The sequence below is a fragment of the Apostichopus japonicus genome, chromosome 9, assembly GCF_037975245.1.
Source record: "Apostichopus japonicus isolate 1M-3 chromosome 9, ASM3797524v1, whole genome shotgun sequence".
Taxonomy (NCBI): Eukaryota; Metazoa; Echinodermata; class Holothuroidea; order Aspidochirotida; family Stichopodidae; genus Apostichopus; species Apostichopus japonicus.
The window spans coordinates 27,809,361-27,821,629 of NC_092569.1; the positions used below are offsets into that span (position 1 = coordinate 27,809,361).

At 37.5% G+C, this 12,269-nt stretch overlaps 2 protein-coding genes across 2 annotated transcripts in view; both read left to right on the top strand.

The window, feature by feature from the left end:
• LOC139974070 (retinol dehydrogenase 8-like) overlaps window positions 1-10,965 on the top strand; it is an 81,395-nt gene extending 70,430 nt beyond the window's left edge. Inside the window, exons 3-5 of the mRNA XM_071980990.1 lie at window positions 7,924-8,103; window positions 9,148-9,241; window positions 9,587-10,965. Coding sequence (XP_071837091.1) covers window positions 7,924-8,103; window positions 9,148-9,241; window positions 9,587-9,932 — 620 coding nt within the window. The 3' untranslated portion in view covers window positions 9,933-10,965. The remainder of the gene's footprint in view (window positions 1-7,923; window positions 8,104-9,147; window positions 9,242-9,586) is intronic.
• Window positions 10,966-11,153: 188 nt separating this feature from the next.
• LOC139974071 (retinol dehydrogenase 8-like) overlaps window positions 11,154-12,269 on the top strand; it is a 145,057-nt gene continuing 143,941 nt past the window's right edge. Inside the window, exon 1 of the mRNA XM_071980991.1 lies at window positions 11,154-11,401. Within this exon, the coding sequence (XP_071837092.1) occupies window positions 11,186-11,401 (216 nt within the window). The 5' untranslated portion in view covers window positions 11,154-11,185. The remainder of the gene's footprint in view (window positions 11,402-12,269) is intronic.

Sequence of the window (12,269 nt, forward strand, 5' to 3'; positions counted from 1 at the left end):
TTGTTTTCTCCGGACCGCGACTAATGAGGATGATCATCCGGGTAGCTCATGAATGAAAAGTATGATTACAGTAAAACTCCAAACCTTAGGTGAAGAAAACCACGTTGTGCTATGGATTCATCATTACAAAACCATTGAACGTGCTTCTGTACTGTTAATTAAAATATGGTCTATCAGGCAGGGATTCGGGAGAAGGGAGAAAATGGTTACATGGGGGGGGGGGGGAGGTGGAGGTGGAGAGGGAGAGGGAGAAAAATAAATCAATCATAGTAATATAGCAGAAAAGAAGATGGCTTTATGTTGCCATAACCTCGACTTGAATAATTAGTAATAGAATATCCCTATTTAAATAGCCTACACTCGAATATTGTTTTACTTCAATCTTTTATTGATCAAACCATCCAGGTAAGTTTATACATAATGTAATTTGAAAAAAGGAACTACACTCGAATTTTTATAACAGATAAATAATTATTAAAGGAGACTAAGACCACAAATTAAAGTCCAGACAACAAGAAAAAACGAACAAATGAGATGTAAATACCATCACAGTCTATCGTTTCGCAACATGTAACGTAGTAGTGATTCAACTCGAAGAACAACTACAAACATTTTTACGCTGTTCCTTCTATAGAAATCTGAGTTGCCTGCAAAGTTACATTTTGGTCATATTTTAAATACATGAGAACCATGACAGGTAAGCAAAAGTTGCAAATGTATCAGATTTCAAGGGTAAAGGAACGATAATATTATAATAGTAAAATAAAGATGTCGTTTACGACATCACAGACCACCTACTGTGATCTACCGGTACTCCTTGAAAAACTCGGGGGTTTTGTCAGCCAATATCGGTTCAATCATTCAAAACATATCTCGAGTTAGGAAGAAGAAATGGGATTTTCAACTATAACAGTGTTGAATACTTTTCCTGTTCGTGTAAGTGTTTTGTTGTCTGTCACCGGAATATCCCCATAAAAATAATGAATTCTCCCTATACATAGATGATAGTGACCTATTGCAATAACTTTTGCCAAATCGTCGGTCATTTTGTCAACTTAGCTCTCTGCTTCATAGCGTCACTGGTCTGGACCCTCAGAGACGGTTTCTCGCTACAGATGCAGTTCTTTATCACCTGGCCCACATCTTCTCCAGTCTGCATAGTTTCTTGCATAACCGGTCCGTAGTTTGCAACGAATTTTTTTCTTAGATTTCCTGGGAGGTCATCAACACCATGCAGCGTATACGTCGACTTCATCACGCCCAGATATCCCACCTTGGTTATTCTTGCTTATATTTGTTGCGAAAGATGTTTGCACTGGACCAGGTTCATCATTTGTGACGCTGAAAACAAAAATAGAATAGCGTATAGCATCGCTTGGAGTCGGGTCAAGTCAGATCGGATCGAAATTTGAAATATAGCTTTCTTTCTTATGCTACATTCGAAAATTTTATATCAGTTATGATCGACATTATATTTCCTCGATCCTCGATATAAGACTTGGAGAGAATTAACTCTTCTTAAAAACTATTTAGTCTCCTTGATATTGTTCTTTATTGTATATTATTACCTTACGTAACACTTAATTGATAACTTAACCCATATACTCATATACACAAAACAGCAAACTCACAATATATTATAATGGCGAAGTAAAGAAGCAATGGACCCTTCAATGCCTTCTATGGCAAGAGGTTGGACTACTTCGTTTAAGTTACAGACCATTAGAGCAGTCTCTCAGATGACACCCTAAGTCATAACCTAACACTCTTTCATAGCCTGACATAGCATGGTGTTGAATGTGATCCAAGAGTACTCTTTTATAGTCTGACTTAGCATGGTGTTGAATGTGATCCAATAGTACTCTTTATAGCCTCACATAGCATGGTGTTGAATGTGATCCAAGAGTACTCTTCATAGCCTGACATAGCATGGTGTTGAATGTTATCCAAGAGAACTCTTTTATAGCCTTTCATAGCACGGTGTTGAATGTTATCCAAGAGAACTCTTTTATAGCCTCACGTAGCATGCTGTTGAATATGATCCAAGAGTACTCTTTTATAGCCTCACATAGCATGGTGTTGAATGTTATCCAAGAGAACTCTTTTATAGCCTCACATAGCATGGTGTTGAATGTGATCCAAGAGTACTCTTTTATAGCCTCACATAGCATGGTGTTTAATATGATCCAAGAGTACTCTTTCATAGGCAACATAGCATGGTGTTGAATGTGATACAGTAGGACTCTTTTATAGCCTGACATAGCATGGTGTTGAATGTGATCCAGTAGGACTCTTTCATAGCCTCACATAGTATGGTGTTGAATGTGGTCCAAGAATACTCTTTATAGCCTCACATAGCATGGTGTTGAATATGATCCAAGAGTACTCTTTTATAGCCTCACATAGCATGGTGTTGAATGTTATCCAAGAGAACTCTTTTATAGCCTCACATAGCATGGTGTTGAATGTGATCCAAGAGTACTCTTTTATAGCCTCACATAGCATGGTGTTTAATATGATCCAAGAGTACTCTTTCATAGGCAACATAGCATGGTGTTGAATGTGATACAGTAGGACTCTTTTATAGCCTGACATAGCATGGTGTTGAATGTGATCCAAGAGTACTCTTCATAGCCTCACATAGTATGGTGTTGAATGTGGTCCAAGAATACTCTTTATAGCCTCACATAGCATGGTGTTGAATATGATCCAAGAGTAATCTTTTATAACCTCACATAGCATGATGTTGAATATGATCCAAGAGTACTCTTTTATAGCCTAACATAGCACGGTGTTGAATGAGATCCAAGAGTACTCTTTTATAGCCTCACATAGCATGGTGTTGAATGTGATCCAATAGTACTCTTTTATAGCCTCACATAGCATGGCGTTGAATGTGATCCAAGAGTACTCTTTTATAGCCTCACATAGCTCGCTGTTGAATGTGATCCAAGAGTACACTTTTATAGCCTGACATATCACGGTGTTTAATGTGATCCAAAAGAACTCTTTTATAGCCTCACATAGCATGGTGTTGAATGTGATCCAAGAGTACTCTTTTATAGCCAACATAGCATGGTGTTGAATGTGATCCAAGAATACTCTTTCATAGCCTCACATAGCATGGTGTTAAATGTGATCCAAGAATACTCTTTTATAGCCTCACAAAGCATGGTGTTGAATGAGATCCAAGAATACTCTTTTATAGCCTCGAATAGCACGGTGGTGACTGTCCTCCAAGAGTACTCTTTTATAGCCTCAGCTTTGAGGTCAAATATCACTTGGTTACCAAATGGTAATCAAATGCTAGATCTCTAGTTCCATACCTCTTATACAGTGACGTGCACATAATATCAAATGTGTGAGAGCGACGGGGAGGGGGCGAGGTGGGTGTGAGGTACTGATTGAGGAATATATGAGCTGAACCTTTATGGCAGGGCCGAGACAATAATTTGATGACGGAGGGGTACATGATCCTGGCTTAATTGAAGCCGACTATCATGTCTAGCGTTCCTTGAAGCTATTAAATAGTCATAACTTACTTACGTGAGGTTAAATGGAAATTTCATCCCGAATGACAATTTGAGATGGGGGCGGGGGGAGGGGGTAAGTTACCTTCCTAGCATACGCCACTGCTCATATACCTTGGAGTATAGCTCGGAATACATACGCAACGCCTATTGAAAAATGAACATTAGACTTAGAGTCTTGTTGTAATTTATTACTTTTTGTAAGTGAGAAACATCCCTTTATTGCCCCAAATAATTGGATAATCTGCATAGTGTAATTAATAAACCAACGTCGTTGCGACCATTGGTTGGCTAAGACCATTAGTTAAGATGTTTTATCGTTCAGGTGGCACCTCTCTGCTGAAAAAAATGTTGATAAAGGTGCTTTGATGCAAAATAATGCTATATTTTTTAACATTCAGTCTGCCAGTTGGTCGGATGGGGTGTCCCCCTGATCTTATTCGCCCTTCTCATGCGTCACACAAATATATATTACGTGGTTGCGCCCCTGCGCCGGCGAAGCCGTAGACACAAACGAAAAACGAAACCATGAGATATTAGTCGCATGATTCAGCTAACACATGGTATATACGTTCTTATCTTAAAATTCTTTTCTTTTGCAAGAAGTACAGCTGTATCCAAACCTATGCCAGATGAACACCCAGTGATTACCACTACTTTAACATTAGAGTCGGCCATACTGTTTTCAGCTGGTAACTGAACTGAATAATCATCCAATAAACGTGGAAAGACTAAGGTATTTCGATGAAGAACCAACGGAATGAGGCGGTTGTGTGTTGTCTGTGAATTTTATAGGGCTTTATATGTACTTTGTACTTTGTTTGCGTAATGTCAACATATAGATAAAAATATGACGAAAGGTGTACAATGCAACGCTTATGTAAACTATGTCCATCACGAATACCATTGTGATATTATATATATATAATATATTTATATAGTGTCCCGTGTAGTCCATGGTAAACCTCTCTTATGTAGACACCATATAATTGTGTAAATAAAGTGTGACCTTTAGCATGTGATGTTCGTTCAGTAAACGCCTTTAATATATGAACGTTTCTTTACATGTATGATAGAAAAAACTGCAGTTGTCTCTTAGAGTAATGACTTGCAATTTTCTCAATTCTCACAATCTTGTGAAACACTTGAACTGCACGCTTTGCTTTTTCCAACCTGCAAGTTCGGATTTGAAGTGTGTATTGTGATTCTCAATCCATTACCCAAAGAAATTATATTTTACCTACTGTGATATTGAAGTTTGATTAAATATGACAAAAATCATGAAACGGTATATGTCCATCGTACGGTCAAGTTTTGACCTTGAGCATTGTAGTTATCGTTGAGATACAGTGCGCCTCCCTTTTACCTGTGTATTAGTTTGAAAGCTGCAATTGTGTCACGGAGTGAAAACTTGCAATTTTGTTAAAACTGCAAAGTCATAGCTGACCAAATTTTCTTGTGAAATACTTGTTAGCATGTCTGACTGTTACCATAATTCGTCATTACTTCGGATGTGCAATATGTATTGTTATTCAAAAACCCATTGTGCAAACAAATGCGTCATGCAAATTTGTATTTGATTGATGTGAATAAATAACGAGGGCCTAATTAGATTTTTAACATAATTATTCATTCAGTGTTACAACTGGCTTCGTGAAGGCTACATTGTTCTGTGAAGCAGTGTGTTAAAGTATCCATGAACAAACATGGCCGTCGAGCTATAACCACATATCACTTGTATGTATTTTTTTTCTACAAATCCGGTCCACGGGACTTCTGCGGTGCATATCATAAAACTCTTCTCGGACTTGGTCACCATTTGTCACTGTACAACGCTGCACATTCCAGCCAGGCACTGAGTCCGTGGGGTTGAGTGGGGGTGTACAGCTCATTTACCAACCCCAAAATCAAATTAAAAGTAAATCTAAGCACTTCATTGATTATAAAGACCTAATAATATATGTCTATATCTGCCTCGGAATTCCGTCAATTAACATCTTGTTAACATCTCATTAACATCTTATTAGTTCTATTTTCTTCTGAGGGAGGACCCATAGCTCCTATATAGCCTACATATAGTAATCCGCTTCAGCGATCACAAGGACGCACACCTCCGTTTTAATACCCCCGACCCGCCAATGCATGCAGTACAGTTCAAGTGTTTCACAAGAATGTGACAATTGAGTAAACAATGACTTTGTACTTTCCACAAAATTGCAAGTCATTACTCTGAGACACAACTGCAGTTTTTCTATTATACATGTAAAATTGTTCATCGAGTCATAAAAACCCCTATCAATTCAAGATATCAAACAGAAGGTATACAAGAAACAGACGACACACCACTACCCCCCCCCCCCATCTCAAATCGTCAATTGGGATGAAATTTCCATTTAACCTCACATAAAGTAGTGGCTGTGTAGATTATCGCAGACTTATCTTCCTTCCAACTACATAAAGTCGCTTCTGCTACGGTTGTCTATCACTCCCTAAAACCAATTGTATATGAACCAGAGAACACAACTTGAGAATTGGACTATCGAACGAAACAAACTAAGGTTTAATAAAAGTGTGAACGCCCTTACGAGCCAAAGAGATGTTCCAATATATCAAGATAGTTTGGCCTTAATAATTTTCACAGCAATCTACGATTAACTGTGATTGTTTGCACTGTAACTTATATTTACAAAACCCAAGTAAATGCTTAAAGGTAAAGACTTTGTCCACCATTTTATAATGTTTTGATATTTTATCAATCGGGTTTGTTGCTCAAGAAGATAGCAATAGATTAATTGTTACAACCTTTGGAACTTTGAAAGTTAATACGGTCCTGTATAGGCCCATTCAGAGCAAATAATTATTGTCGGTACAAATTCAATCGCACCGGTGACTCTCACTATTATATATTAATTTATTGTTAGGGTGTTTTTTTTTTCTATTTGAGGTCATCGGGTGTCGATAACGAAAGCTTTTCATTTAATTTGGCTCCGAAAGGTTATTTTAGCGTGAACGGCTTATTTATCTAGCTTTGACAAATCAAAGTTACGTAAATCAAAATGACCTAGTAAACAATCTCGTTCATATTGTTTGCTCGTGTCGGCCTACCTCTAAACTGCTACAAACTGAACAATGTGAACTTTCCACAGACTGGTGGCTCCATATTAACTGGGTATTGTAACCAAGTGATTATTTGACCTCAAAGCTGAACTAGTACTCTGCTTCTACGCTATTCTGATAAGGACCAGCTATAGTGTATAAAGAGTTCCGTTATGTCTGGAATCTAGAAAGGAATACATCATGAATACTACGGATGCAGCATGAAGCACACTCAGACAATAAAGGAGCGAAAAATCAATAAGTTTAGGATTGAACCAGGATTTATTCAACTATTAAATCAGACAGATTTACAAGCTTCTTTGAGGCTTAAGGCCAAAGATATCGAAACGCAACAAGCCAAGTCTCTTATTGGGATTAACATACACTCATATTGATATTAATGATTAACTTTACTCATTATCACTTTACCGAATATTTCCAAGTAAGTTATGGGGAGTGGCAACTCAGAGTCGCGGAAGGTCACATGTCACAATGTTTAACTCAGAAACGCGAGGTAATTTGTTGGTTTTCGGAAGAATTGCCAAAGCGTGTAGCGTATACTTAAGCGGCCCCTCCTGGAAACGACAGCCCGAAATGCATGTTGTACCTATGTTTTACAATAGTTACAAGCAGCTCTCTATCGGCTCTAAACAATTAGCAGAGAGTTAAAACATTAATTCCGTTAATGGATCAAAATTATGACTGTGGTGATCGTATTTTGATTTGCCTAAACCATTCAAGAGAATGATATACTCAAATCTGAATATGACACTTATCAGCAGGGAAACCTAGGGTGAGGTTGTGGGGGGGGGATGCTGCGGTAACACAAGAAGTATAACTTGTAATGCTTATAAAGAATACAGCTACACAGTATGTACCTTTATGTTATCGATTTGTTTTTTTTAAATTATCAACCTCCATCCATCCCTTCACCTCCTATTATTTCAGGCTCTGATCCAAGGAATTCTCAGTAGGTATTAGTACAACCATATGTTTTGACCTACTTATCGGTTAAATTTATAGCCTATAACTATGCCTCACAATGCACCTTTTCAAGTGTATATTTATATTTCTACTGAGGAGAACCCCTTCCAGAACCCCTATCATGTAATTGCCTCCCCACCCCCCCCCACTCCTTCCTTTACAAGATTCGAGGATCAACCCCAATCAGGTCATGCAGTTATATTATCTTAGCCTGTTAATTCCTTTATTTTTGGATCGTCACAAGTATTAATAACTATCAAGAATAAGTTTTGTTTTGTTACATGAGGTCACTCTTTTATCTTCCTATCTTCAGTCAATAACGCCGCCAGCGGACAGCACGGCCATTTTGAATCCGTTACCTTAGAACAGATGCAATCTCTGTTCCAAACCAACGTGTTTGGTACACTCCGCATAACGCAAGAAGTTGTTAAGAAGATGAAAGAGCGGAAATCTGGTCATATTATCTTCATATCATCCATCGGTGGTATAACGCGTAAGTTTCCATAATGTTATTTATGGTGAATTCTAATCTACACTCAAAAACTCAATTGCGCATGTAGTTTGTTGACCTGGCATATCAGCTGTCATAATTGAGAGAATCTTTCAACAGCTGTATATCTTTGTATAGAGGATGTTGGTCGAAGCAATAATAGTCAGAAATTGTTCTAAATCTAGGAAATATAAAGGCCTACCAGCAGATAATTTGATTTTGCTGTATCCTTGAGAATGGCAAATCGCTCACCCCGCCCACTTACCTGTTTATTATCAATTCAAAATTGATATCCTTATTTTTCCAAACAAAATAACCAAATGAAAAGAGCAACCAATATAATAAATTCTTGGAGAGTTTTCGGAAGAAACAAAAGCAAAACTCTGCAGGCCTTAATATAATAATATGTGAGGCTATTAAAAGAGTACTCTTGGATCACATTCAACACCATGCTATGTCAGGCTATGAAAGAGTACTCTTGGATCACATTCAACACCATGCTATGTCAGACTATGAAAGAGTGCTCTTGGATCACATTCAACACCATGCTATGTCAGGCTATGAAAAAGTACTCTTGGATCACATTCAACACCATGCTATGTCAGGCTATGAAAGAGCACTCTTGGATCACATTCAACACCATGCTATGTCAGACTATAAAAAAGTACTCTTGGATCACATCCAACACCATGCTATGTCAGGTTATGAAAGAGTACTCTTGGATCACATTCAACACCATGCTATGTCAGACTATAAAGAGTACTCTTGGATCACATTCAACACCATGCTTTGTCAAGCTATGAAAGAGTGTTAGGTAATGAGCTTAGGGGGTAATCTGGGAGACTGCTCTAATGGTCTGTAACTTAAACGAAGTAGTCCAACCTCTTCAACTCATGAACTATTCGTTTGAAGGGTCATTTCTCAAAACTGGTAGCAATGTTTTTTAACAGTCTGCAGCACACTCTATTATAGTTTGAGCCTATTGTCACCTTTTAACTTACCTATTTAGACGTTGCAAGAGACAGTTTGTTCTTATTTCTTTTACAGCGTTCCCGTTTACTGACTTCTACATCGGAACGAAGTTTGCCATAGAAGGCATTGCAGGGTCCATGGCTCCATTACTTCGTCATTATAATATATTGTAAGTTGGCTGTTTTGTGTATATGAGTATGGGTTAAGTTATCAAATTAAGAGTTACGTAAGGTAATACTCTATCAGTGTGACACAATTATATGCTATTGTACTAACAAAGAACGATATCAAGGCGACTTTTTTTCCTTTTTTTTCGTTTTTTTTTAAAGAATGAATTCTCCCCAAGTCTTATATCGAGGATCGAAAAGATATAATGTCTGCCATAGCTGATATAACATTTTCGAATATAGCATAAGAAAGAAAGCTATATTTCAAGATCCGATCCGATCCGACATGACCCGATTCCAATCGATGCTATGCTATTCTACTATATATTTTTTTTTTTCATTCTCAGCGTAACATGTGTTGAACCTGGTCCAGTGCAAACATCTATCACTACAAATATAAGCAAGAATAACCAAGGTGGGATAACTGAGCGTGATGAAGTCGACGTAGATGCTGGTGTTGATGACTTCGCAAGAAATCAAAGAAAGAAATTCGTTGCAACCTTCGTACCGTTTATGCAACAAATTATGCAGACTGGAGAAGATGTGGGCCAGGTGATAAAGAACTGCATCTGTAGCGAGAAACCGTCTCTGAGAGTTCAGACCAGTGACGCAATGAAGCAGAGAGCTAAGGCGGTACTGGTGGACCCAAGCGGTGACAAAATGACCGACGAGTTGGAAAAGTTATTACAATAGGTCTCTATCATCTATGTAAAAGTAGTTAACCAAAGTTATCATACATTAATAAACATACACTTCCTAATTTTCAACAGGGAGGATTCATTATTTTTATGGGGATATTCCGGTGACAGACAACAAAACACTTACACGAATAGGAAAAGCATTCCACTGTTATAGTTAAAAACCCCATCTGAATATCTTCTTCCTAACTCGAGATATATTTTCATTGATTTAAAACAAGGATATTGGCTGGCAAACTCCCGATACTTCTATGGAGTAGATAACAGTAGGTGGTATGTGATTGCATAACGACATGTCTATTTTCCTATTGTATTGTAACGTGAATGGTCTTTATACTCCTCCGTAGTAAGCTTTGCACATAGCTTTATAACCAGCCATGTCATGAATATTCAAATGGTCTTATTGCTTTATTTTCCAATTGTAATATTATTCCGCTTGAAGACTGATAATTAAATTTGCAATGCTTGCTTAGCTGTTAAGGTTCTCATGTATAAAATATATGATCGAAATGTAACTTTTTCTCAGACATATATTTTTACGTCTGTGAAGGAGAGATATAATTATTAAAGTAGAGAAAAACAAGTGGAAAAAAAACATTTTCTTCAGGTGAATTGCCTTAAGTCACTTTGCTCTTTGACAAATGCATTCACAAAATACCAATATTAAAATCTCATTAACTTTTGATACAATCATGCATGTATATATATATATGGTTAACGCATCCTACTTAATATAAGTATGTATATGTCTATAGACATAATATATTAATATTGTGGGTGTTATTTGTCACCGTAGTTTGTTGTGGTTTACATTTACTTTATAAGTAACATTTCATTTTATTATAAAAATCTGTGGTAAAAGTCATGTGAGAAGGCTTAGGCCTTGCTGTAATATTGAAAAACCCACAACATCACTTTTTCGAACTTTCCTCTTTTCGTTAGACTGTTTTCAGGAATAACGGGATTATTGCAAAATGAAGATAATATCAAACTATTGCACACGTACTAAGGACATGCGTACTACATGTATCTCTTCGATAATGAATAACTTGACCGAACGCTGGGCAATTATTCCGTTCATCGGTCCGCGATGGAAATAGTTTACATACGCGTTGCAGTAAACAAATTAAAACCAGGGAGTTGTTAAAACTTCGTCCTTTGTTCCCTGTTATAATATACAGTAAATTCATAACGAAAGTATGCAAGTCCATATAAAGCCCTATCAATTCAAGCTATAAAGCAGAAGGTATGCTAGAAACAGACGACACACAACCGCCTCATTCCGTTGGTTCCCAACATCGAAATACCTTAGTCGTTCCACGTTTATTGGATGATTATTCAGTTCAATTACCAGCTGAAAACAGTATGGCCGACTCTAATGTTAAAGTAGTGGTAATCACTGGGTGTTCATCTGGCATAGGTTTGGATACAGCTGTACTTCTTGCAAAAGAAAAGAATTTTAAGGTAAGAACGTATATACCATGTGTTAGCTGAATCATGCGACTAGTATCTCATGGTTTCGTTTTTCGTTTGTGTCTAAGGCTTCGCCGGCGAAGGGGCGCAACCACGTAGTATGTTTTTCTGTGACGCATGAGCAGGGCGAATAAGATCAGGGGAACCCTCACCCCATCCGACCAACTGGCAGACTGAATGTCAAAAAATATAGCATTAATTTACATCTAAGCATCCTCCAGTTTATCAACATTTGTCCAAAGAGAGGAACCACCTGAATGATATAACATGTAAGCTAAAGGTCTTAGCCAACCAATGGTCTCAACGACGTTGATTTATTCATTACACTATGCAGATTATTCAATTATTTGGAGCAATAAAGGGATGTTTGTGATTTTCACAAAACTACAACAAGACCATAAATCTATCTAGTTCTTGTTCATTATTCAATAAATGTTTCGTATGTATTTCGAGGTACTCCAAGATATTTGAGCAGTGGCGTGCGTATAGGAAGGGAACATGATTACATATACCCCTCCCCCACCTCAAATCGTCAGTCGAGATTAAATGTTCCATTCAACCTCACATAAACAGTTTTGAAAATTTATTAGCTCATTCCTCCATTAAGAGCTAGTTAAAACACTAATTTAAAGTCTAAATATGCCTCATTTTGTTTTTGAGGTAGGACCCCTAGACATGGGAGTCAGATTCAATGAAGCCAGGCTCAGATACCCCTCCTTTATCAAATTGTTGTCTCACCTGTGGCATTTCCAGAAAGGTTCAGCTCCTCTATCCCTAAATCAATCGGGGAAATTTGAAAACGTTCAGCACACCCAGGAATGAGTCATCAATGTCTTGAAGTACATCATTCCCTTGTTGT